At 39.7% G+C, this 23,143-nt stretch overlaps 4 protein-coding genes across 4 annotated transcripts; all 4 read left to right on the top strand.

Moving 5' to 3' along the window:
* Nucleotides 1-720: 720 nt before the first annotated feature.
* Nucleotides 721-1,409, top strand: LOC310952453 (uncharacterized protein; the record flags this gene model as incomplete). The annotated part of the gene is made up of 3 exons (XM_083921069.1): nt 721-741; nt 845-1,008; nt 1,175-1,409. The coding sequence occupies 3 exons, from the start codon at nt 721-723 to the stop codon at nt 1,407-1,409; spliced, it is 420 nt and encodes a 139-aa protein (XP_083777195.1).
* Nucleotides 1,410-3,219: 1,810 nt separating this feature from the next.
* kbtbd7 (kelch repeat and BTB (POZ) domain containing 7) lies at nt 3,220-5,585 on the top strand. Its single transcript, XM_083921529.1, has one exon. The coding sequence runs from the start codon at nt 3,385-3,387 to the stop codon at nt 5,266-5,268; it is 1,884 nt and encodes a 627-aa protein (XP_083777655.1). The 5' UTR covers nt 3,220-3,384; the 3' UTR covers nt 5,269-5,585.
* Nucleotides 5,586-8,147: 2,562 nt separating this feature from the next.
* Nucleotides 8,148-10,417, top strand: LOC310952506 (ras-related protein Rab-33B; the record flags this gene model as incomplete). Its single annotated transcript, XM_083921124.1, has 2 exons — nt 8,148-8,405; nt 9,971-10,417. The coding sequence occupies 2 exons, from the start codon at nt 8,148-8,150 to the stop codon at nt 10,415-10,417; spliced, it is 705 nt and encodes a 234-aa protein (XP_083777250.1).
* Nucleotides 10,418-12,425: 2,008 nt separating this feature from the next.
* katnal1 (katanin p60 subunit A-like 1) lies at nt 12,426-20,005 on the top strand (the record flags this gene model as incomplete). Its single annotated transcript, XM_083921440.1, has 10 exons — nt 12,426-12,587; nt 13,377-13,537; nt 14,249-14,417; nt 14,939-15,060; nt 15,165-15,270; nt 17,492-17,650; nt 17,777-17,903; nt 18,149-18,283; nt 18,421-18,547; nt 19,807-20,005. 10 exons carry the CDS (start codon nt 12,426-12,428, stop codon nt 20,003-20,005), a joined length of 1,467 nt encoding a protein of 488 aa, XP_083777566.1.
* Between the last annotated feature and the right edge of the window lie 3,138 nt (nt 20,006-23,143).

The raw sequence follows: 23,143 nt of genomic DNA, 5'->3' as shown, positions 1-23,143 counted from the left end.
ATGAAGAAAATAATTACTGAAACTGGTACGTGCAGCTTTACATCAACCACAACCCACACTATATACGGTATATATGGTTCGGTTCCATGTGGGCACATAGTCTCCTGCAGTGAGTGAGTGATTGAGTGAGTGATGTATTTGTTTGTATATTTAAAAAAGGTTCAATTGATTAAAAAAAAAAAATCCCAACTAAATACAGAACACTGGTCACCAGTTTCTCTATAATAGTCTAACTTAATTAGATGAGATGCCTCATTGAAAAATACATAATCCCCAGGCAAACTATTTAACTTTTAGCCCCACATGCAATTTAGAAGATGAAGACCATCAACTCCAAGGTTGTAAAACTATTAAAGTATCGGTGGCCTAAAGGTGAAGCGCCTTGAGCAAACAGCATTCTAATTACTGATAAACCATATCGACTTCTCTCAAATATAATGATATAATGGGGAGGATTCACTCTAATTGTAGCACAGTGCACTTTATTTTAACCTGGTAGCAGGTGAGAGACACTTAACCTGACAATTGTTTATTGCACCAGGGACACAAGGGAGTTAAAGTGACTAATGTTTAACAGAGTAGTGTGTTGATGAGGAATCTCCTCAGCAACACTAAAACGACACTCATTTCTAGCATACTGTATGCTAGGGTGAGAGATAAATGAGGTTTATGAAGACAGTTAAAGCGTGACTCTGCTGATCTTTTGGAATTTATAACATAATGCCCAACAAAGCCCAAGAGGTATGTGTAATCTGTTTTCATTTTCATTATTGTCTTAGCAATACAGCAAAGATGTTTCTTCAACACCTTAGTTTAAATACATTTGTATCGGTTTGGTTTTTAGGATGCTGTAATAAACCTGAAGACACTGCAGGAGATTTCCAGTCAGCTTGGTTTTGAGTGGACAGTTTTGGCATATGAACTTGGCTTCAGCAGAACTGAGATAGGCCGGTTCCACACCAAATCTACAGAGAAGATTGTCCAGGCTAGGACCATGTTGGAAAGCTGGTACATGGCATTCTACTCACAGGGGTGTTTTCTGAGTTAACACTGTATTATTAACACAAGGATATAATCAGGGGCGTACCTATCCCATCGCTCTATGCAATGTTTGCTCTCAATTTTCCAGTCTCTTCTCAAATGTTTCTCAGGTGTCAGATGTCTTTATTCACAGGTATGAGAAATCATGGAACAAGCTCAATAAGACCAAGCTGCTGCAGGACGGACTGGAGCGAGCAGGCAGACGGGACCTGGCTGAGAGGCTGCGCTGCCTCCACTGGGGCCACCAGAAACTGAGCCAAAGGGTTGAACTGCCCTCTGCCTTCCCCTTCCTCATCACAGTCCACAAGACTATCCACAACCAAGACGCGCTACGCAGGATCAACGACCTCAGCCGTAGATACACTTAAAGCTGGGTGAAAATGCTGTGGCTACACAGAAAGTACTGCACAATGTAGTAATCTGAAATAAATGGATTCGATTTCCTTGAAGAAACAATTAAGAAGCATGGTCCATGTGTATAGTTATGCCACTATATGTCTTGTAAGAAATTACAGCTTGATTCGTTTTTGGACATATCTTGAATTAATTTTATTCTATTAAAATGCCTTTTATTCCATTAAAATCTTCGAATGACTTGCTTTGTTCAAGCAACAGTACAAAACCAAAATCTATCTAATCTGCAGTGATGCAAATCTGAGAAGCACCAAAACAGGTTTTGGCAAATAGGTAAAAAGGAATTAGGAATTAAAGGGACATGTTGCAGGTTTACGGCAGGATGTTATGTGCAGGACTATTTCTTGCAGGGACCATAAAATCCACAATGTGTTGTTTTAACACCAACCATTAATTGGATTAAACAAACAAGATGTAACATGGTAATTAGTGGATTTTATATGAATATTAATAATAATAATAATACTTAGCACAAGAACCTTATACTTTCAGGTGTGAATTAAACAAACAAGATCACATGTGAATTAGTGGACTTTATAAAAATGATAATAATAACAACAACAACACAAGAACCGTATAATTCCGCTATATGCTTTATGGTATTGTAGTTTTTTTAATCATTCATATTGATAATTTTATTTTATAAAGTTATTATTATTATTATTATTACTATTATTCACAAATTTTAAATTACAATTTGTAATGCATTCTATGCATACAAGATGAAAAATAAAGTATTTAATAGTTGGCATTCATGGACCATGTTTCAAACCACATTTGATCAACCAAACTTGGAATCGTCCCCTAACACAAACCAATCAGAGAGACGAATCCTTGCCTAGCAAGGTTGTGTGAGACAGAGCGGAAGCCATGTAAGATTGCTTTCAAAGTAAGAGCTTACATTTAGGTTTTTCCATTTTGGATTAGAGAGACAATAAGTTATGTAGTGGAAAGTGGTTCAAATGGAGACTGGTGTTAAAATCCTTTGATAACATACTGTGGTCTCTCCCTGAAACTGCATACAGGACGTTCAACAAAAAGAATAAATAAAAAAAAGATAAATTAATTAATAAAAAATGCAATAATAATCATAATAATGATGATGATTATAATTTGTGTTCAGGTCCGGGACCAAACAAAACCTATTGATCTCTTTGTAAAGCCTCATGATTAAATTATTTGTGATGACATGGATGATTTTGTCCTGTTGTAGTGTGATATAGTGTTAAGTATGTGTTGTTTATTATGACTTATGTTGTTTTCTCTCTAAATGTTGTATTTTTCTGTATATAAATGAATTAATACAAGACATAAACAAAAAATAATTATAATAATCATAATAATCAAAGGAACCGAACATATATTATTGTTATTTGATCACATGATTTCTTGATGTTGTTGTGGATGTTTGTTGTGGTGTAATCCAGTGTTAAATGTTTTCTGTTTTAATGTTGTTGTTGTTCATTGTGACATATGTTATGTTTCTGTCTTAATGTTATTTTTTTCTTTGTCTAAAATTAAAAAAAGAAAAAACGATAAATCCGTGCAATACTTCTAGTACATGGCATGAGCTTTTATTTTGACAGCTTCCCCCAGGAAAATGCCGTTCCAGCCCCCGGACCGTTTGACACTGATATTTTATGACTGTCTCACACTCAAAACAGATATATGCATTGAGTAGAAACATCGAAATGGACACTACTGTAATTGTAGATTTCCTCTTGTGTAAACGCGGCATTGTGATCGGTTAGAGGCCGAGGAGGGTTGGCTGGTAATGTATTTTCACAGCATTTGCTTGGTTCTCTTTTACAAACTGGATGTGTCACTATCAGCGCACGGACCCTGTTGTTGAGTATGTCAGCCGCACGACAGCGCGTCATTCGGCACGCGTAAAATAGCAAAATCTGCTGACTTGGAAGTTGCAGCGATATGGCTTCGGCGCTGAGTTGCTTCAGTGGTCCCGAGGTGTTGGAGGACGTGAATCACGCTCGGAGTTTGATGGACGAGTTGAAGCTACTGTACGACTGCCGGCTGCTCGGGGACGTTACTATCGGCGTGGAGTGTGAAGAAGAGGGGTCACTGGAGGAGCACAGAGGGGAGTCGGACAGAGCCAGAGGTGACATTGACCAACTTTTCCTGTGCAGCCGCAACGTCCTCGCCGCCGCCAGCCCTTACTTCAAAAGCATGTTCACCGGGGGGCTGAACGAGAGCATGCAGCAGAGAGTGGTCATCCGTGGGGTGGACTCTGAGTCCATGTCTGTCATCATCGACTATTGTTACACTGGCAGGGTGACCATCACGGAGAGCAACGTGCAGAGGCTGTACGCTGCAGCCAATATGCTCCAGCTGGAGTACATCAGGAAAGCTTGCTCTAGTTTCATGACAAGGAGACTGGACCTGTCCAACTGTGTGGGGATCCTGAGATTCGCAGACACTTATGACAACCCTGAATTGAAGGAGAATGCACAGTCATTTATAGCCAGGAACTTCGGCCAGGTGTGTAATGGAGGGGAGCTTTGTGAGCTGGATTTGAAGCAGCTGAAGGAGATGTTGTCTCTGGACACTTTGGATGTGGACTGCGAAAGGAAGGTATGCTCGGCCGCTTTGCAGTGGATTGAGGCGAATGCACCGCAGAAAAGGGAGGATGCACTACAGGCACTGAAGTGTGTGCGCTGGAACTTGTTTACCGAGAAGGACAAGTGTTACCTGGAGGGCCTCATGGCGAGGCCTTTAATTGAGAAATACCTTGGGTCTTTCTTTAACAGGTCTGCAGAGGACGGCTGCGCAATGTCTGCAACTCTGGATGTACCAAAGCACAGAATAGGCGTAAGTGCAAAAGAAATGATCCTCTTCTTCGGCCTACCCAATGACAACATAATGTGCTGTGACCCTTACTCCGAGGACCTGTATTTCATGGCTCCTCCATTAGAAGACCTCAGCAGTCAGGATTACAAACGTTCCACGATGGAGTCCTTAATCGCTTGTGCCACACCTGAAAACAACTTGTACCTAGCCTCCCACCTCTCCAAACACTTCTGGCTCTACAACCCTGTGTTCAACAGCTGGCAGGAGTTGGCAGAAAGGCCACTGGGGAGGATACACTCTGGCATGGGTTACCTCAACGGCCATGTGTACCTCCTGGGAGGAAGAAATCCAGTGACAGATACCAGACTGAAGGAAGTGGAGTGTTACAGCGTCCAGAGGAACCAGTGGACATTTGTGGCACCTTTGCCTCATTCTTTGGGTAAAATGCAGGTTGTGGCACTGAATGACCACCTGTATGTGGTGAACAAAAGAAGGATGCTTTGTTATGATCCCAAGAGGAACCGCTGGCGCCACTGTGGGTCACTGAGAAGGGACAAGCTTCACAAGGCCTGCGTGTATCAGGACCAGATCATCTGCGTGTGTGACATCCCCGTGGTGAAAGCCTACAGCCCCACCAGGGGAGAGTGGAAGAGGTTGGGCGACATTCCCATTGACAGCCGTGCTCTAAATTACCAGGTGATCCAACACAACAACAAGCTGCTCCTCCTCACTCAGACTTTACTGCAGCACAACAAAAACAGAGTCCTCATCCATGAATACGACCCAGCCAGGGATACCTGGAAGAACATCATGGCGGTGTATGTGTCCACCCTGGGGCCCGTGTGTGTTTCAACGCGCGTGTACCCGGCGTGCCTTGGCTCTGCTCACAGCTTCTCTACAGAGGAGGACGATGACAGCGGCTCCAGTGCCGACTGGGACTTTGATGGGTTGACAGATGCAGACTCCGACTCTGGCAGCTCTAGCTCTTTCTCAGATGAGAACTGGTAGTTCAAAATGTGTTACTGTGTCAAAGAAAATATCAATTTATTTATAATTGAACGGATTTTTACAGGGTTTTGTCTGCCAGGAGAGGTCACAGGTCCAGAATAAATTTAGTATCAAAGCCAGTCATTTACAGCGGAAGAACCAGTCCCTCAAAAGTTTAACTTCACATGGACGACTTTCTCTTCAACAGTCTGGCAAATGAATATTTACTGAAGAGGAGAAGAAAATGCCAAAAGACAAAGCCTTTGTTGTTTAATTTGAAGGGCAGTATAATGTCTTCTCACAGTAACTCAAGAAAAATCAATGATGGAAACAAAACTGTTCAAAAATGTACCCTATAGAGTCATACTTTAGCACATTAGCTGAATGAAGGTTACTCCAGAGATGTAGTATTTCACTTCCATAAAATTGGTAGAACTGGCAACGGATTAACAGATTATCAAGGAACTGGACAGAAATCAAAGCAGCAGAGGCTGTTGTATCCTTACTTTTTGTCTTTAAGCTCATCCTACACTTCCCACTTTGCAGTGGTTTCCAGAGGAACAATTTGGATTTATACTTAAGTTTATAGTCCTTTTTACAGCAGAGACATTCTAACGTGTCAAAAATGTGTTACTAATAAGATGATTAATTGCTGGAACATCGTTAATGCTATTACTTCCATCTGTGGTTTTCCTGCCATGGCAAGTCAAAATGTCTGCTGTGAACAAGGTCTGTGAATCTAAGTCAAGAGTGCTGATGCTGCAAAGGCTACCAAGATTCATGTAGGGAGGAACATGAGGTTTAAAGTACATGATAAGCAGACCTTTGATGGGGGGGGGGGGGGGGGTGATGCTCATCAAGCAAGCAGGTCAGTCACAAAGAGGCCTGTCCTGCTCTTTAGTTTAAAAAAAGTTTGTGAACCACTGCCATAATAAAAAAATGCAAATTTCTTTATACTTGATACAGCTCCTCCAGAGCTAAAACAGACATTATAGGTGTTTGCACAGGCTGAGCAGTACCCATGGACATTAAACTGGAGCATTAAGTCAGCGTTGGGCCACTTTAATGCTCGGAGCTTGTGTTGTATTATATAAAGATATGTGTGTGACAGAAATATACATTTTATTTATATGGAATAAATGAGCACACCTGCTTATGATTGGTATAAACACCATGACTGACTTTTGGGACACCAGGCAACTGAAGTGCCTCACGTTTATGACTTTAAACACAACATGTCATTTACAGGGCTTTGAAAGTTCCCTGTCCTTTTTTTTTTAGCCAATGTACTGTACACTCACTCAGGGTTAGGCTTCAGCAGTAGCCTGTATGCCACGATTGACTTTTTGAGATGAAGTTTAAAAAAAAAAAAGACGTGATTTTGGTGACAAATGATACATTTTATATCTATAAAAAAAATTGAAAGTATTTAATGGAGTGTATGTATGTGTTGTTTTCTTATGTATGATTCTTTTTTTAACTTAACATTTATGTTAGAATCAGGATGAAAATGTTTGAGTGTTGTTTGGTTTTGATGAATATTTTGTCTGCATGTAGTGAAACTGATGCAAAGCCATCATCCTCTCCAACCACCCCATACATTCAGTAGTTACCAGTTTATTAGCGTTTCTAATGTGTCTACTCAAGCTATAGCAAACTAGAAGAAACACCTCATGGTATATAATGCAATATCGCAAACTACAGAATCAAAAAGTTATATAAAGTTGAATCATCACCTCAACAGTTAAGACAAACACTGGACATTAGTACCTGCAAACATGTTCTCATCAACAGGTAATCATACAAGGGCTGTTGTATTAGATTGTGTTAGTCTCCGCTAGTTGCACCTAATAAACTGGTAATGAACTGGAGTTCTGTTGTATGTTTCCCCTCTGCTTGATGGATAATTGAAGTGTTACATTTTAATTTTTTTGGTTTTGTGTGTAACTAAAGGGGAAGGGGTGATTGGCTGTGGTAACACACACGGTCTGGATACTAAAGTCGTTTTGGTGTATGTGTCAAATAAATTGCAAATCAGTGTCGGATGCAGGATGGCATCGGTGTGTGTGTTTTTGTTTTCTCTCCAAATATGTATTCATAACACAAAGTACACAATCAAACATTTAGAAGTGTTGTAGTATGCGTATCTATATAGCTGCTACATATTACAAACATACATACAGTATGTACTAATGTTTAGTTAGTTCTTTATTCAGATTTGATTAGCAACATTATCTTTGAGAAAAATAACTTGCAATAGATAAAAGCTTAATTTTATACACAAATATGCTAACCCTATATATTATTTATTCATGAGCTGGATCTGATATATAATGTGTTAACGGACATGAATTGTTGTACAAATGCAGACTTTGTTTTGTTTATATTTGTATTTTATATGAGGTTATGTGCATATATTTGTAGGTTGTAGTCTGTGCAAATTTGGTCAATAGTGTTGTTAGAGGGTGGCTATTGATATTGCACTGTTTGGTGTGTCATGTAATGGGCAGACAAAAAAATTAGAAAAATAAAAACCCAAATAAATAAATAAAACAAGTAACATTAATTGATAAAATGAAATAAAGAAATACTGAAATATGCAGGAGAAAAAGTATAAAGAGCCAAATTGTTTCCAAAAATGATCTCTACATTGTTTTAAGAACTTACTTACTTTTCCATTGTTGTTGTTGTTGTGAAAACATATTCAGCTAAAAGAGGAAGGAGGTGTAGAAACACAAATATATGTTTTGAGAATGAATATTCCCCTCAATAATAAAATAGAAAAATTGGATTAGGAACTCGAGATTTGGCTCAAGCAATGAATCACGTTTGTCCACCGGTTCCTTGCGCTCTCGCGATGTTTCAGAGTCGTTCACATCCAGACCGCGAGAAGATGAGCGATGGCAATAGAAAACAAACCTGGGGACGAATTTGACACCGTTTTCGGTCAAAATGACTCCCTGGAGCTGTCCTCGCACCACGACTATGAGACGGCACAAGCTCGGATTTTCAAGATAATAGTCATAGGGGATTCAAACGTGGGGAAGACGTGTTTGACGTACAGGTTCTGCGGGGGCACTTTCCTGAAAAACCCGGAGGCAACGATCGGGGTCGATTTCAGAGAGAGGACGCTGCAGCTCGATGGGGAGAGTATCAAGGTGAGAGGACCCCCAAAAACACACACACCTGCACTTGAATGTCACACACACGCACACACATATACACACAGGAATTTACATTAACCCGAGCTACGACTCCTAAGTGCAGCCTGACCTGGTTTACAGACATTCAAAGGCTGTACATGGGGATGGCACCACTACACAATATAGGCCCAATGTTACCCCTTTAACACGTCCTGCTACCATCCCACAATACACATAATAAACAATGTCCTTGAAGAAAATGTATACAGTAAGGATTGTATGCAGTACCTACATTTAAGACTTTTATAACCCTTCAACCTGCCAGTCAGATTAGACTTTTTCTGCATATTTTTCTCAGCATTTAAATACCATAAAGTAGAGATCTTCAGAAGGGGGTCCGCCAAATTGTGCCATGATTTTTCCAACTTTTTTGTTCAAAAATATATCTGAAAACATCATTAACATGAGTGAAACGTATTATTAGAAAAGAAAATGTCTGTAAAAAAAAAAAATACATTTACTCAACCTTGATGATAGGCTTACTGGCTTATAGGCACTTAGGTAGCCATGTACAGATTCAATGTTCCTTCCAAAGGTATGTTTAAATTGAACATATGATGTATAAATATAAATATGTTAATAATGATCATTGTAATATCTTAGTATTGTATGCAGCATAAAAAGCTGTGTGTATAGGCTTTAGGTCACCCTAGCTGTTAGGCCCAACTTAATAGGCAACTAAATTTAATACAATATTTGTAGTAGGGGGGTCCCTGCTTCGTCTCTCTTTCAGCTAAAGGGTCCTTGGCCTAAAAAACATTGAAGACCCTTGCCATAAAGGATAAGGCTGTTATGTAATGTCTTCTCTCTTCCAGACTTATAAGATAATTCGGTTTTCCATAAACTGTAGGCAGGAAAAACAGCAGTGTTACTAATAAAATTAACCAGTGGCTCTGTCTATCCGTGTCCCGGTAAACCAGTGAGCCATCATGGACAAAACCAGGTCCCTGAAACTGACGCAGCTAAATGGAATCCAGCCATCATTAATTTAATTATTTACATGTGTTTTTCCTGCTGTGACACTGTCTGCTGTGAAAAAGACCTATCTCTTTCGGAGTTTCCATTCTGTATTTTTCTTATTGTCAACAAATCCAATTAAAAGACCAACACCAACTATAATTTGATCCCACTAACAAGTGTTCACAGGCTGTTCCTCTGTTCAGTACGCCTTCATTGTTGTGCAAAACTAATTAAAACACATCATTGAGCCCCATTGTTGCACTGGGTGACATTTTCCTTCACTTACTACACACGTATATTTTGAGGCATTATCATACTCAATAATGTACCATATTAATTTATTGCTTAAAAATAGTCCAAATTTACTCATGAATGAAAATATATATCTGTGACTAATTGTTAAAAATGTATGTATTTGTGCCACAGACAGAGTAGGTAAGTCAATGTATTGAGATATTGTTGGCTTTTATTCTGGCTGACAATAATAACAATATAGAATTACACTAACTATCATTTTAAGAATGATTTGGTCACATGAATATCTGTTTCTGCTGTGGCAGTTACAGATCTGGGACACTGCCGGTCAGGAGCGTTTTAGGAAGAGCATGGTGGAGCACTACTACCGCAGCGTCCATGCCGTCATCTTTGTGTACGACGTGACCAGCCTCTCCTCCTTCGAGAGCATCCCAGAGTGGATTGAGGAGTGCAGCAGACACTGCGTGGGTCCCCTGGTGCCCCGTATCATGGTGGGAAACAAGTGCGACCTGAGGGACCGCAGGGAGGTCCCCACCACGGCTGCGCAGTGTCTCGCCGACAGCTACAATTTCCCACTGTTTGAGACTTCAGCTAAGGAACCTTCTGAGAAGGAACATGTTGACGCCATTTTTCTGACTTTGGCTTATAGACTGAAAAGCCACAAACCCCTGAGACTGAAGCAGCCGAGTGAGAGCAATGTCAGCCAGCTGTGGAACCAGAGGGAGCAGGAAGCAACAACTTGTCAGTGTTGAGGTCACCTCCATACTGTATGTGTGTCACTACAGGATCAATAATGGTGCTGAGGAAAGCAGCGTTTCTTCCTAACGCTGAAATCAGAAAGGCCTCTTATGATCATGAGATAGAAAAGGAAATATTGTACCCTGGTTTTACACTTTTCCCTGCCTGATGCAAGGCACAGCTTGTGACAGTATTGGCCTTTAAGTTTGCACAATTTTAAATCAACATTTCAGTGAAATGCATGAATGGAAAAGGAGGTATGCCAAACATTTGTAGCTCAAGGTGCACATAAAATCCCTTTGAGTCAAAGAACAGAGCATTGCAGAGTGCACTTTTAAACTGAGACAAATGATATGCAATCAGCCGTCTAGCAGCACTTTAACTTAGCTACAGTATTCAAAGCAGACGGTGAATTAAGGGTCATAATAGATTTCAGTCTAGGTAAACAGACCAGTAAGGTAAACTGAAACTGTGAAGTAACCACGCAATCATTTTCTCAAGTTATGTCTTAAAATGATATATCAGCATGAGTTTTGGTGCTGTTGCTGAATGTGTATTTCTCATCTATAAAAATGAGCATAACTAGCTGTGATCAGCTCATTCGCCTACACAGTTCTTCAGAGAGTTTTCACCAATGACTGAAAACGTAGCTGTCTTTTGGGACAAATTGCAAATCCACATAGTTCACTTAAAAAACACGAGTGAACACATGCTCAGCTGTCTTTGTCAATGTTATGCCGTGAGTAATTGATGGTATGATATGAAATCACAACTGTCTGATACTTTTATTGCATGTGTACAATACTGCAAATACGTGGGGATAATAGAGATTTGTGACAACGTTAAGCTGCAAATCAATTAAAGTTGTTTTATCAGTATTGGATTTCTTTTCTTGGGTGTCTTGTGTGTGGTTTGGTATGATGACAGCTTTCATCTCAGGCTATTCAAATCATAATGTACATAAACATACTCATACACGCATACACACACACACATTTATAATGAAGGATAAAATAATATATTATTTTGTATTTATTGGTTGGTTGGTGAAAAACCAACTGGACTACATCCATGCTTTCAGCCAACATGGACTCTGCATTAATTGACTGGATTTTAGCGAAGGCTAGTGGCCAATGTTTGCAGAGCTAAAGCTCCGATGATGTGTTTAAAAATCTCGTAAACTAGAAAACAATCTAGTTCAACGTATATCGCCAACTGTTAATGTTACATATAAATATGAAATCAGTTTCTGAAACGAGATCACAGTTCCTATTGCGTCAATTGAACACATTTCCTAACAAGGCTTTGCTGGAGTAAGGTCCCCCAACGGCTTTTTTTGGTGTTTACCTCGATTAAAGACAATTTAGCAGGATTGTCTTATTTACCAGCTTGCAATAAGTCCGTGAATGCAGCACAGTAATCTAGCCGCCTGTATTCTTCACACGGCGTCTCTGCGGCCATGGTAACACTGGACCTCTGATTCAAAAATACAACACAAACTGGTACTTTTCATGCAGGTATGGTACCTATTTCATGTTCTAACGTTATATTTAGTTAAATAATATATTTTAGGTTGGGTTTTTTTGCCTGCGTGCATAATTCAACACATACTGGGAGGATTAAGATGCGTTTATTTATTACCACGCGATTCGTTTTGTTTTCTGTATGTGGCCTAGCACCAGCAAGCTAGCAGCAAGCTAACGTCGGCAAGGTGACAGGTTGTAGACAAGACAAGAAGCTAACTTGAATAGTGGTTTGACTTAAACTGCCTGCGATAAAGACATGTTCATTTAAAAGCACAGTCTATGACATAAGCTACCGTTAGCTTAACTACCATGCTTTGTCTAGCCTACCAACATAAGTAGGATTTACAGATTCACAGAACTCGTTGATGGAGATGTGTTTTTGACCTGCTTTAAAACGTTGTGTCTCGCCAACATTATACAACTAATTGTTTATATTGCTATCAGTGTAAATACGTAACTTACTTGTTTTCCCATCACCATACAGCTGTTCCTCAACATGAATTTGGCCGAGATATGTGACAACGCCAAGAAGGGTCGTGAGTACGCTTTGCTGGGGAACTATGACTCCTCCATTGTGTACTACCAAGGTGTCATTCAGCAGATAAACAAGCACTGTCAGTTCCTAAAAGACCCTGCACTTAAAGTCAAATGGCAACAGGTGAGTTCTCCGACATTCCCCTGAACACACCACCCTTACATCACTTATGATACCATCATTACACCTGTGCTCTGACTGCAGTTTAACACTACAAATATTTAAATCAAATACAATCACAAAAACATCTATTTCAACTGTGCATTAGCTAAGATAATGACTTATTTGAATTAATTTAAAAATAAATAAATAAATTGCATCCTTACATCCTGCACTTATATGTAGCACTCTCTAGTTTGGGTTATTTGAAGCTAACGCACTTACTTTATTTCAGCCTTTCTGGGTTTGTACCCTAATGGTTGAATGCACTTATTGGAAGTTGCTTTGGATAAAAGCATCAGCTAAATGTAATGTAGAATAAAACTAAAACAGTTTATATTATTTTCTATGTTTTTATTCTCTTTGTCTTTCTGTAATGCATTTTAATTCATGACATGTTGTGCTGTGAAGCACTTTGAGTCTGCCTTGTGTATAAAAAGTGATATACAAGTAAAGTTGCCTTGCCTTGCCTAAAAACCTACTGGGAAAAAATGTGCCAGCATGCCATACTGGTGTCAGCATACATGAACTTTACTAAAGTTCAGGTCAGTTTTGCCCCTACTCTCTAACATATTGGTGAATTTACAAATGTCTCTGTTCTCTGTTTTCTCCAAATGGTTTTGGCGACAAGTACTTTTTTTTATTCATAGCTGGACATCAAAGCTTTGCTATAAAGCCTGTACTGCTGTATTTTTCAGCAGGATGTTCTGATGAAATGCTGATACAGTGCTCTCATTCTTCTGTCTACACTAGGTAAGGCAGGAGTTGAACGAGGAGTATGAGGAGGTGAAAGGCATCATGGGAACACTTGAGAGCTTTAAGTCAGAGAGGCCAGCTGACATACTTGTGCCTAAATCTGAGGAGAGACCTGAGGATCCAGCAGTGTGGCCCCCTCCTACCCCTGCAGAACACAGGTGTGTGTATGTGCGTGTGGGTATAGAAGTTACATCTCTGACCCGAAGCCTTTTTGTACTTCATGCAGTTATTAGCCTGTCTATACAACATACTCATAAAGTTTAATTCCAGCGTCTGGGTCCCACTGATTCCTATATTTTACATGACATTTATAGAAATAAACTTTTTGAGAAAACTCACATCCATTCATTCTATATAATGATACACACTGTAAGATGAAAAAAAGACATACACACTTATTCTACACACTTGTTCTTATTTGGTCCTATGTGAAATAAAAGAATGAGGAACGAGACTGCAGTGTGCGTCTGTTTTGGATTCTTTATTTCATCCACCTGCTCAGGTCCTGAACCAGGAAACTTCTCTACTTTATGCCCAAAATGATTGTTATCTATACAACCTAGCAAGTCGGTAGAACAAAGTGTCTCTATAAGGAAGCACTTTGAAGTACAAAGACATATATTTTGCATAATCTGTTTCATTGCTACCAGCACAATGTGACTCACCATGTTTGATGGTTTATTTACCGTCGAAATATCAATCTTGACTCCACAAAGAAATGCTGGTTTAAAGTAAATGTGACTCTGTGGGAACATTGACACAATGTGTTGTTACCACTATTTCCTTATTGCAAATTATCATTGGTGTCTCTCTCTGCAGGTGTGTCCTTCTATTTCTCATGATATTCCTGTGTGTATGTGTCTCTGTAGGAATCCCATTGCAGTGAAGCGTCCCAACAGTGCGGTGAAGCAGCAGAGGAAGGACTCCCCTGGTCTGCAGCATCGAGGGGCAGGGCCAGGAGGTCGCAGCCAGGCCAACTCTAAACCAGAACGGCCGGGTTACAGAGACGCCAGGGGAACAAAGTCCAAAGACGATAAGGTCAGTGGAGTAGATGTTGAGTGGAAGGAGAGATTGACTCATTTCTTAAATGAGTCAATCTCTCCCCCAAAAACTTGTTTTTGGATTTATTGTATGTTTTTCAAGTTAGTAAAGTAAATTTGATTTACTCTAAATACTTTGAAATCACAAATTCTCGACAAACAAACATTTAATTGGGAAAATAAGGAAAAAATGTAATTTAGCAACATGACATGAACGGACAGACTTGAAGTAGATGTTGAACTGTTGAAACTGAGGGACTCTCTGAACCCCACTTCATACTGTAGCATGGTCTTGAACGCTGCTTTAATAATGTAGAGGAGTTTTTAAATGTATTTCCTATGTCTGAAAGAGGTGAAAAGACTGATATTTGCCCCCAAAAAATTATTTAATTTTAACAGGATACCTCTGATATGTACATTACTCAGATTGCCTTTTCTTCAAGGTGATTCTATAGATGCAGTTGAGTTCAAAAGTGTTTGGTTTTATTAATCCTTTTTTCCTTCTTTTTTCTTCATCAGGGGAAGAAAGCGGCTGGAAACGGGGATGTAGACCAGAAGAAGTTTGATAGCACAGGATATGAAAGCGACCTGGTGGATTCTCTGGAGAGAGATATTGTGTCCCGTAACCCTAACGTACACTGGTAAGATACCATACACAGATTCTTATAAAATCCTTTATACGTTTTGCTGTCTGGGAACTTTTGTTATTCAGCACTGCTGACTGAGTTCTGTGGATGAACTGTAGGGATGACATTGCTGATCTGGAAGATGCTAAGAAGCTGCTGAGGGAAGCAGTGGTGTTGCCCATGTGGATGCCTGATTTCTTTAAGGGCATTCGTCGCCCCTGGAAGGTACACACACACACACACACACACACCAATGTTCTTGCTTATGTGCTCTGGGCTCTAGGTTTTTCTTTAAAAAATGCCTCAGAAATCAAATGAAATGTTTTTCAGACATATTACACTGTAAGACACCCACCAGTCCTGCAGCCTGTTTCACCAGCTGAGTGAAAGTTTATTACAAAGTTAGAGTGTAAAGTCAAAACCAATTGCAATGTTATAACAAAAGAAAAACACCTACAAGAGTGTGTATTGGGTGACTCAACACATGTTTGTCCACTAGCTCATTTATTATTTGATATTTTTTGTTACTTCTGGGGCCAGTTTCACTTGTCTTTAGCGTTAGTCCTGTCTTACAGTAAATCTTCTAGTCATTTTAGACTATTTTTAGCCTAAAAAGTTATCCACTCTGCCCAAAGACTGTAGTCTCAGAGACATGTTAATCAGAGGAATTTAGAAATTTGACTAGCAGTTAGGTCAAAGTCTGTCACTGTGAAACCTGCCGCTGTTCTACTTTCATGTTTCTTGACTAAGGTGAGGTCGGCTGTATTACGCATAAATGTGGTCATAAAATATAAACACAGCATGCCAGCGTCAATTCCAAGTGAATGCAACATGAAAACACAGTTATGCCTTTGTCTTAATCCAAGTATTGTAAATGGATGTAGGAAGCAATGTCCTCTATGTGTAAATATAAAAAAAAAATATCCTCTGGCACTTACAACATTAATCTTTCCAAATTTTTAACTGTTCTGCTATAACAACCGTAAGTAATGAATGACTTACAGAGATGTTCATTAGAGCTGTCAGTCCTCCTCTACAATACCCTTTGCATTTCAGACTTTATTATTTTTAATATTTGAATTATATTTGCATATTTAATCATCAAAATCCGCCTGTTATTATTTACTCCACTACACAGGCTTGTGCATTGCCAAAGCCACTATCAGGTTGTTGTTATAGCCGACGTTCTATCCCTTGGTGGCATTCCAACATTAGCCCACCGATAGAGCTGGGGCAACTATGTCATGGCACATTGGATTTTGGGTAGTGGTCGCCATGGTGTCATGCAAACCGCTCTATTAACATTCAACATGAACTCCTAGCTGAGCTACTATAACTGTAGACCCCCAGAAAACAAGATTGAGCTAATTAATGATGAATTAAGCATTTTGACTTGGTGCATGTCATTTTTTGAATTTTGTGTTAAAACAGTATTTCCTAGCCTTACTTTGATTCCCTGCTGCAGCCTGTCAATCACTCCCTCTCCACTACTTGGTCTCTACTGTAGCTCCGCCTTGTGTTGCTCCCTCCCACTCACTTTATTGTTCATCAGACGTGACGAGATAAGAGCATTTTATTTTCACGTTTAAGTTACGTTCAACTCCCCTACTGCGCTCAGACTAAGCTACATTTGAATCTGGTACCCCAGCTTGCTGTTCTTTTGTTCTTTTGCTCAAACACGAACACAACTTTAATGTGAATGCTTTCTTATGTTTGCATCACTAGCATCATTCATTAATTGGCCTGCTCAGTCATGCTGCATCTCAGTATCTACATGACTTTTCATACCAGTCTTTGTTGAACTTCACCATGTGAGGCCTCCTAGACCTCAGGGCCACCATGTGAAGGTCAATAATTCATCAGTTTCAATTCAAAGTGCCTTTCATCTTGTCCGTTATATTCATGCATATTTTAACTCTTTACTTAGTTTCTTTAGAGCCCTTTTCCGATATCCGAAAGTGTAGTAAAATGAAAGATTAATTAGGTTTAGAAAAAAAGATTAGGAGTTCATGATTGCTTTATTGGCGCACAGGTAGACTGGAGGTATTTGGTATTTGTTTGACATTTAGTATAGAGGTCTGCTCTGTTTTGTCAATCCTCCCCTGCAGGATTTCCAGCTATTTCTGCACACTTACTGCAGATGAGCCATCCCACTCCCACCTGCTCCTGCTGAGATTCTGATCAATCGTGCCTACATTATTGTTATATATTGATAATCTGTCTGCCCCATCCTGCAGGGAATACAACGCACATTAGCCTGTATGGATTCTGAGTCTGACAGATATTATGGATTGTGTCATTGGTGCTTTGTGTTTTATGTAATCTCCGTAGCAACAGACACAAACCAGATGGAGAAATGTCACATCCGATTACAGATGAGATTTGCGTCAGTGTGTGGTCTGTGTACATGATTTTATGTGTCTTAAGTTTCAATGTTGTGTTTTAGGGCGTGTTAATGGTCGGCCCCCCTGGGACAGGTAAGACCATGTTAGCCAAAGCTGTGGCCACAGAATGTGGGACTACGTTTTTCAACGTGTCCTCCTCCACCCTCGGCTCCAAATACAGGGGCGAGTCAGAAAAACTTGTTCGTCTGTTGTTTGAAATGGTGAGTTTAAGTATGTGCACTTGGTCTATGTAGCACAAACCTGACAACACTAAAGTGAAGATAAAATAGTTTAAAAATAGTTTATCTGCCAGAGAAAAAGACTCTTATAATATGTTCTTTCCTTAGGCTCGGTTTTATGCACCAACAACCATCTTCATAGATGAGATTGACTCCATCTGTGGCAGAAGAGGATCCTCTGATGAACACGAAAGCAGCCGCAGGGTCAAATCAGAACTCCTGGTTCAGATGGATGGTGAGTGGAATAGAGAAGGTGGAGCTGTGAAGGGATTTCCAACAGAGCTTATTTCTGGATTTCATACAAGAACACAAAAATTAACGTTAACAACAATTACAATCAAAAGCAACATCGCACATTTTATATCAAAACTGTACTATGTTGCTGGATGTGTTCAACATAAAAAAACATTATTCAAATAGAACATTCAGTAAAGTAAGGTGTGTGTGCGTGCATGTGCGCGTGTGTGTGTGACCGACCAGGTGTGGGGGGAGCTCTGGAGAATGATGACCCCTCTAAAATGGTGATGGTCCTCGCTGCCACCAACTTCCCTTGGGACATAGACGAGGCGTTACGACGACGGCTTGAGAAGCGGATCTACATCGCTCTGCCCACAGGTGACCTTATCACCCACAGACTGACTGCACAACAAACTAGAATGATGGTCACTGTAGTCGTCTAGCAGAGGCTCCACACAACAATTCTAATATCTGATTAATGCTGGGTTATTGTGTGTGTGTGTGTGTGTGTTTAGCCATAGGACGTGTAGAGCTTCTAAAGATCAACCTGCGTGAGGTGGAAGTGGCTGCTGATGTGGACCTGGACCTTATTGCTGAAAAGATTGACGGTTTCTCTGGAGCAGACATCACCAACGTCTGCAGGTGTGTGTGTGGTAGTGTGAGAAAAATTGATGATCAGTTTCATCCATCTAAAGACAGACATGGGTCAGAGAAGCGGAGAACTGAAGAGAAATGTCTCTGACGTTCTGGAAAAACAGGGACATATAAATGCTGGAGCTTTGCAAATAAAACTGCTCCTCTACATACTGTAGAGACTGTCCTCCAAATGATGTTATCATATCCCAGTAATCATGAGTGTGTATGGCTTCAGGGAAAGCTTTCCATATTCTTTTATTTGTCTGGTCATGAATATGAGCATTCAGAGCAACACCGCTGCTTGCCATACCCTTCCTCTAAGGGCAGCAAAACGAAGCCCGCCATAACAGTTTGCTTTAGCACAGTGAGCATCTTACGAAAAAGAAATTGCATTTAGCTCACATTGCGGCTGGATTTTGCAAATCACATATCGAAATACTACAGCCTAATGTAAAGAGAGTAAATGAGTAACTACAGAGGCTACACAGACCCAGTGTGTACAGCCATTTCAGTTATTTTTAAACTTACAAGAGCAACCACAGACAGTGTGTGTTTTGTGCGTGAGAGAGAGAGAGAGGCAGATTACGTATCTTTATGTGCAAGTGTTTGCATTTAGCCCTGAACCTGAATCACTAACAATGTGATGTTTACAGACATCAGTGACCTTATTGTCTGTTACTAACCAGCTCAAACTACATGTGTATGTTTATTGATTACACTTGCAAATCACAGAAATGGCTATAAATCAATCACAAAATGACACAAACTCAGAAACACACATGATCAGTCTATAAAACAGTGAAGTGATGATGCATCTGTAGCTTCCTCATTACTATGTGACTAATGACTATTTTAAAGTATGCCTTATTATTGGAATATGTTTATATGCTGAACATTATTTTGTGTAGTTGCTTTGGTTGAATACTTCTCTTCATCGCCCTGTCCTTGGTGTGGTCCTTTCTACTGTAGCCATGCCTGGAATGGCAGGTATTTGATGTTGCCCAAGTTGTTTCTGCTCATTCCTGGCTTTCATTGTTTCGTTGACCTTGGATGTGTGTGTGAGTATCATCCACACACAGACTGTAGCATGCAGGATTTCAGCCAGCTGTGGCTTATTGATCAAAGCCTAGACTCCATCCATTTGGAGGGGGTACTACTTTTCAAATAGGGAATACATAAAGTATGGGAGCAAATTCATAAAAAATAAGTAAAAAAAATCAACACCTGCCTCCCACCCTCTGCTCCTGTCTTTTCATGTACATCAGGGATGCGTCCATGATGGCAATGCGTCGTCGAATCCAAGGCCTGAGCCCCGAGGAGATCCGAGCTCTGTCCAAAGACGAGCTGCAGATGCCTGTGACCATGGAGGACTTCACCCTTACGCTCAAGAAGATCTCAAAGTCTGTCTCTGCTGACGACCTGGAAAGATATGAAGAATGGATGGCTGAGTTTGGGTCGGTATAGAGAACAGTATCGTTTAACCCAGAGAGACCAGAACTTTGAAAGGAGGACTTTGAAAATGATGAAAGCCTTTAAGATGAGGGACTCGGGAGGGTACGTCAAGGAGCAGAGTGAACCAGGCAGCACATCAGGGATCGAGATTATACAGGGTTCACATCAGAAGACTGGTGCCTTCACGAGAGCACTCCTGCCTTTTCACATACTCTCCCCTCGTTGTTGCTTCGACCCAATTGTCCGTGTAGAGACTGTCAATCGCCCAGCTGCTGACTGACTTAAGTGACCAGAGGAAGAAAGGGGAACTTTTTATGTAATAAGTAGCCTAATCCACACAGGTAGACCATTGAATGCACTCTAGTTTTACGTACTTGTTAGGCCTTGTGCAAGAATATTTTCGTATTCTTATCCTAAATATGGATATTCCACGCCACTAAAATGGTTACGTAGACTGGAGTACCTGTTCTGAACCATTTGTGGGCAAATTTAATTAATAAAAATCCAAAGAGTAAAAAGAATTTCACATCTCGTTGTCAGAAATCGGCAGTCGAAAACATAACATTGTATGTAGTTGTATTAGGACACCTGAGGAATTTAAAAAAAACTTCAGACAACTGCAACAACAGAAGGTTCTGAATTGTTTAGGTTGAAAATAACCTTAAACCTACGAAACGAACATGGTATTAATCATTCAGATTAAGGCGTTCTAATTCAGACTTTTCTTTAATCAATAACTAAAAAATCTGTTCGTACTAGTGTTTCTTGCACAAGGCCCTTTGTCTTAAAGAACTGTATGTTTGAGCACTTTTAATGTATTTCCTTCAGGAGCCCATGTACTTACTACTGACTGAACACACTTGAAGAACCACAATGCCGGTTTAATGTAGCATCGGATTATGTGTTTGTTTTTTTTAATTTGTTTTGTTGGTTCAAATATGTGTTTTCAATGTTAGTTCTGTTCAAACTAAAAAAGAACATGGCTGTCAGACCCATGAATTCATTGTTTATTAAAGGATACAGTCAGCTCTCACCGAACATCTAGTGTTTTTTTTATGAAATTGATCCCGTAAAGGGGAGGTTTTTAACTCTTAAACACATTTCATATTAAATCTCAGAATTGTTCCGTGATGATTCATGGAAAACCCACACTGTTGTCAAGGAGACGGGTCTGTTGACATTCTATGGATGACATCACAGCAGCTGCATCTCCGTGACAACTGAGCAGACTCCTTGTAGACTAAAAGCTCAGCAAAAAGCTTAGAAATTGACCTTGAGTTGTGATTATTTACCACTGAAATATTGATTTGATATATTACAAACGATGTGAGTTACAAGACATAAAAATACTGGATACAATTTGATTCTTGACATGGTCAGTATTTTAGACTCGCTCAGATTTTTAGATATGTAGCAGTGCAGCAGAAACACATAGAAGTGACATTGTACATAATGTGTAGATGTGTAGTATCACCAGCCAGTTGTATTATCTGGACTGTACATACTGTGCCCCCTTTACTTTTCTTCATGGAAGGAAAATGATGTGAGAGGCACTCTGTCTTATGTTGAATGTTTCTAGGTCAATAGAGGTGCACCTGACATCGGTAATGTCTTCTCCCGCTGATAACTTTTCAGATGTAGGACTAATTGTACACAGCACTAGACTGGCGCGTAAATTACTAACCCCTCTTGACCTGTCTTTTGATTAACTTAGAATGGATTTTACTGCGGGGCAAGCAGTCTTTGTGTCCCTTAATTACACTGCCTTGTATTCGAAGTACTGTTGTGAAAGCTAAACATTTTTCAGAACCCCTAAATGAAACCTGCTTTGTCCCTATAATATAAAGTACACCCTTTCACTCTCCCTATAATCTGTTTATTCACTTTCCAAGTATCTCAAGTATTTTGAAATACACAGGAGCTGACTCATAATAACAAACATTATCCTGTGTACAATGTATCCTGGAGTCAGTTGTTAGACTGGTTTTTCCCCTTCGAAATATAGATGTGGGCAAAATAATAGAAAGTGTTAGGATATGGTTATATTTTTTCCAGAAATCCCCTGTAACAATGTCAGCGACTCCTGGAGTTCGATCTAATTTCAGGCGTCTTTGTGATATACGATCTCACTTCAGCGTGGACAGTTGAGAATGACCCCGACAGGTGGACGCTGGATTTGATTCTGTGTTGTGGTGATTTTGATAAGTGATTGCTGTTTTTTTAATATGCTCTTACAGTGGATGGAGACATACCCTTCAGGGCAAGAGAGACCTGGATAGGACGGGTAAGAACCAGTCAAAATAAGGCCTGTTCTTTTGTGGGTATATCGACACTCTTTCATGGAAATGTCCACCTGAGTGGGTGGCCAACTTTAAATGTATACAAGGGTGAAAATGATATGCTTTTTGTGCTTAAGTATCATTTGTAGGCCCTTGTAATGGGAGTATTTTCATTTTGGAAAACCTGGTTATACCAAGTACTCGGTGATAAAAGGGATTGCTTATAAAACATGCAATAAACTTAAACCAAATAATGAAAAGTGAATAAGCCACCCTCAGTAATATAGATAGATATACTTTATTCATTCCCATGGGGAAATGGAGGTGTCCAGTAATTTAGACATTCAAAATGACTAAAAAGCCATTCAAGTCATATAAAAAAAACTATAAACAGAGATATAAAATGTGCCAATAAACAGTACAAATAGATAAAGCTGTGCCAATAAATAGTACAAAGAGATAAAAGGTGCCAATGAAGATTATTGCTCAGATGAAAAGACAAAAGGTGGCACATAGTTCTTGAAGGATTATTGCACAGTCCAGGGTGGTAAGTCATTAGCAAAGGATCTTCAGTTTCTTAATTTCCAATAAGCCATCGGCAAGAATTTGTCAGTCAGCTTAATCTATACATTCAAATAAATCATTAATAATTTTGTTTTTGTGATAATTCATGGATTTTGCTATTATAAATGGATTTTGTTAGAGGTCCAACAGGGATCTCCATGATGAATTGAAGAGCTAGAATACCAGCAAGTGTGAAACTGGAGGAGGATTTTCCAGGATTATTCAGATTTCCGATTGTGGTCATTGATAAAAGTCTGGTTTCGACAGCAATGTGAGTCAGGAACCTTGAGATGCTGGATAATGCATT

This window comes from Echiichthys vipera (assembly GCF_963691815.1).
Source record: "Echiichthys vipera genome assembly, chromosome: 10".
Taxonomy (NCBI): Eukaryota; Metazoa; Chordata; class Actinopteri; order Perciformes; family Trachinidae; genus Echiichthys; species Echiichthys vipera.
This window is presented reverse-complemented; position numbering and strand designations above follow the sequence as displayed.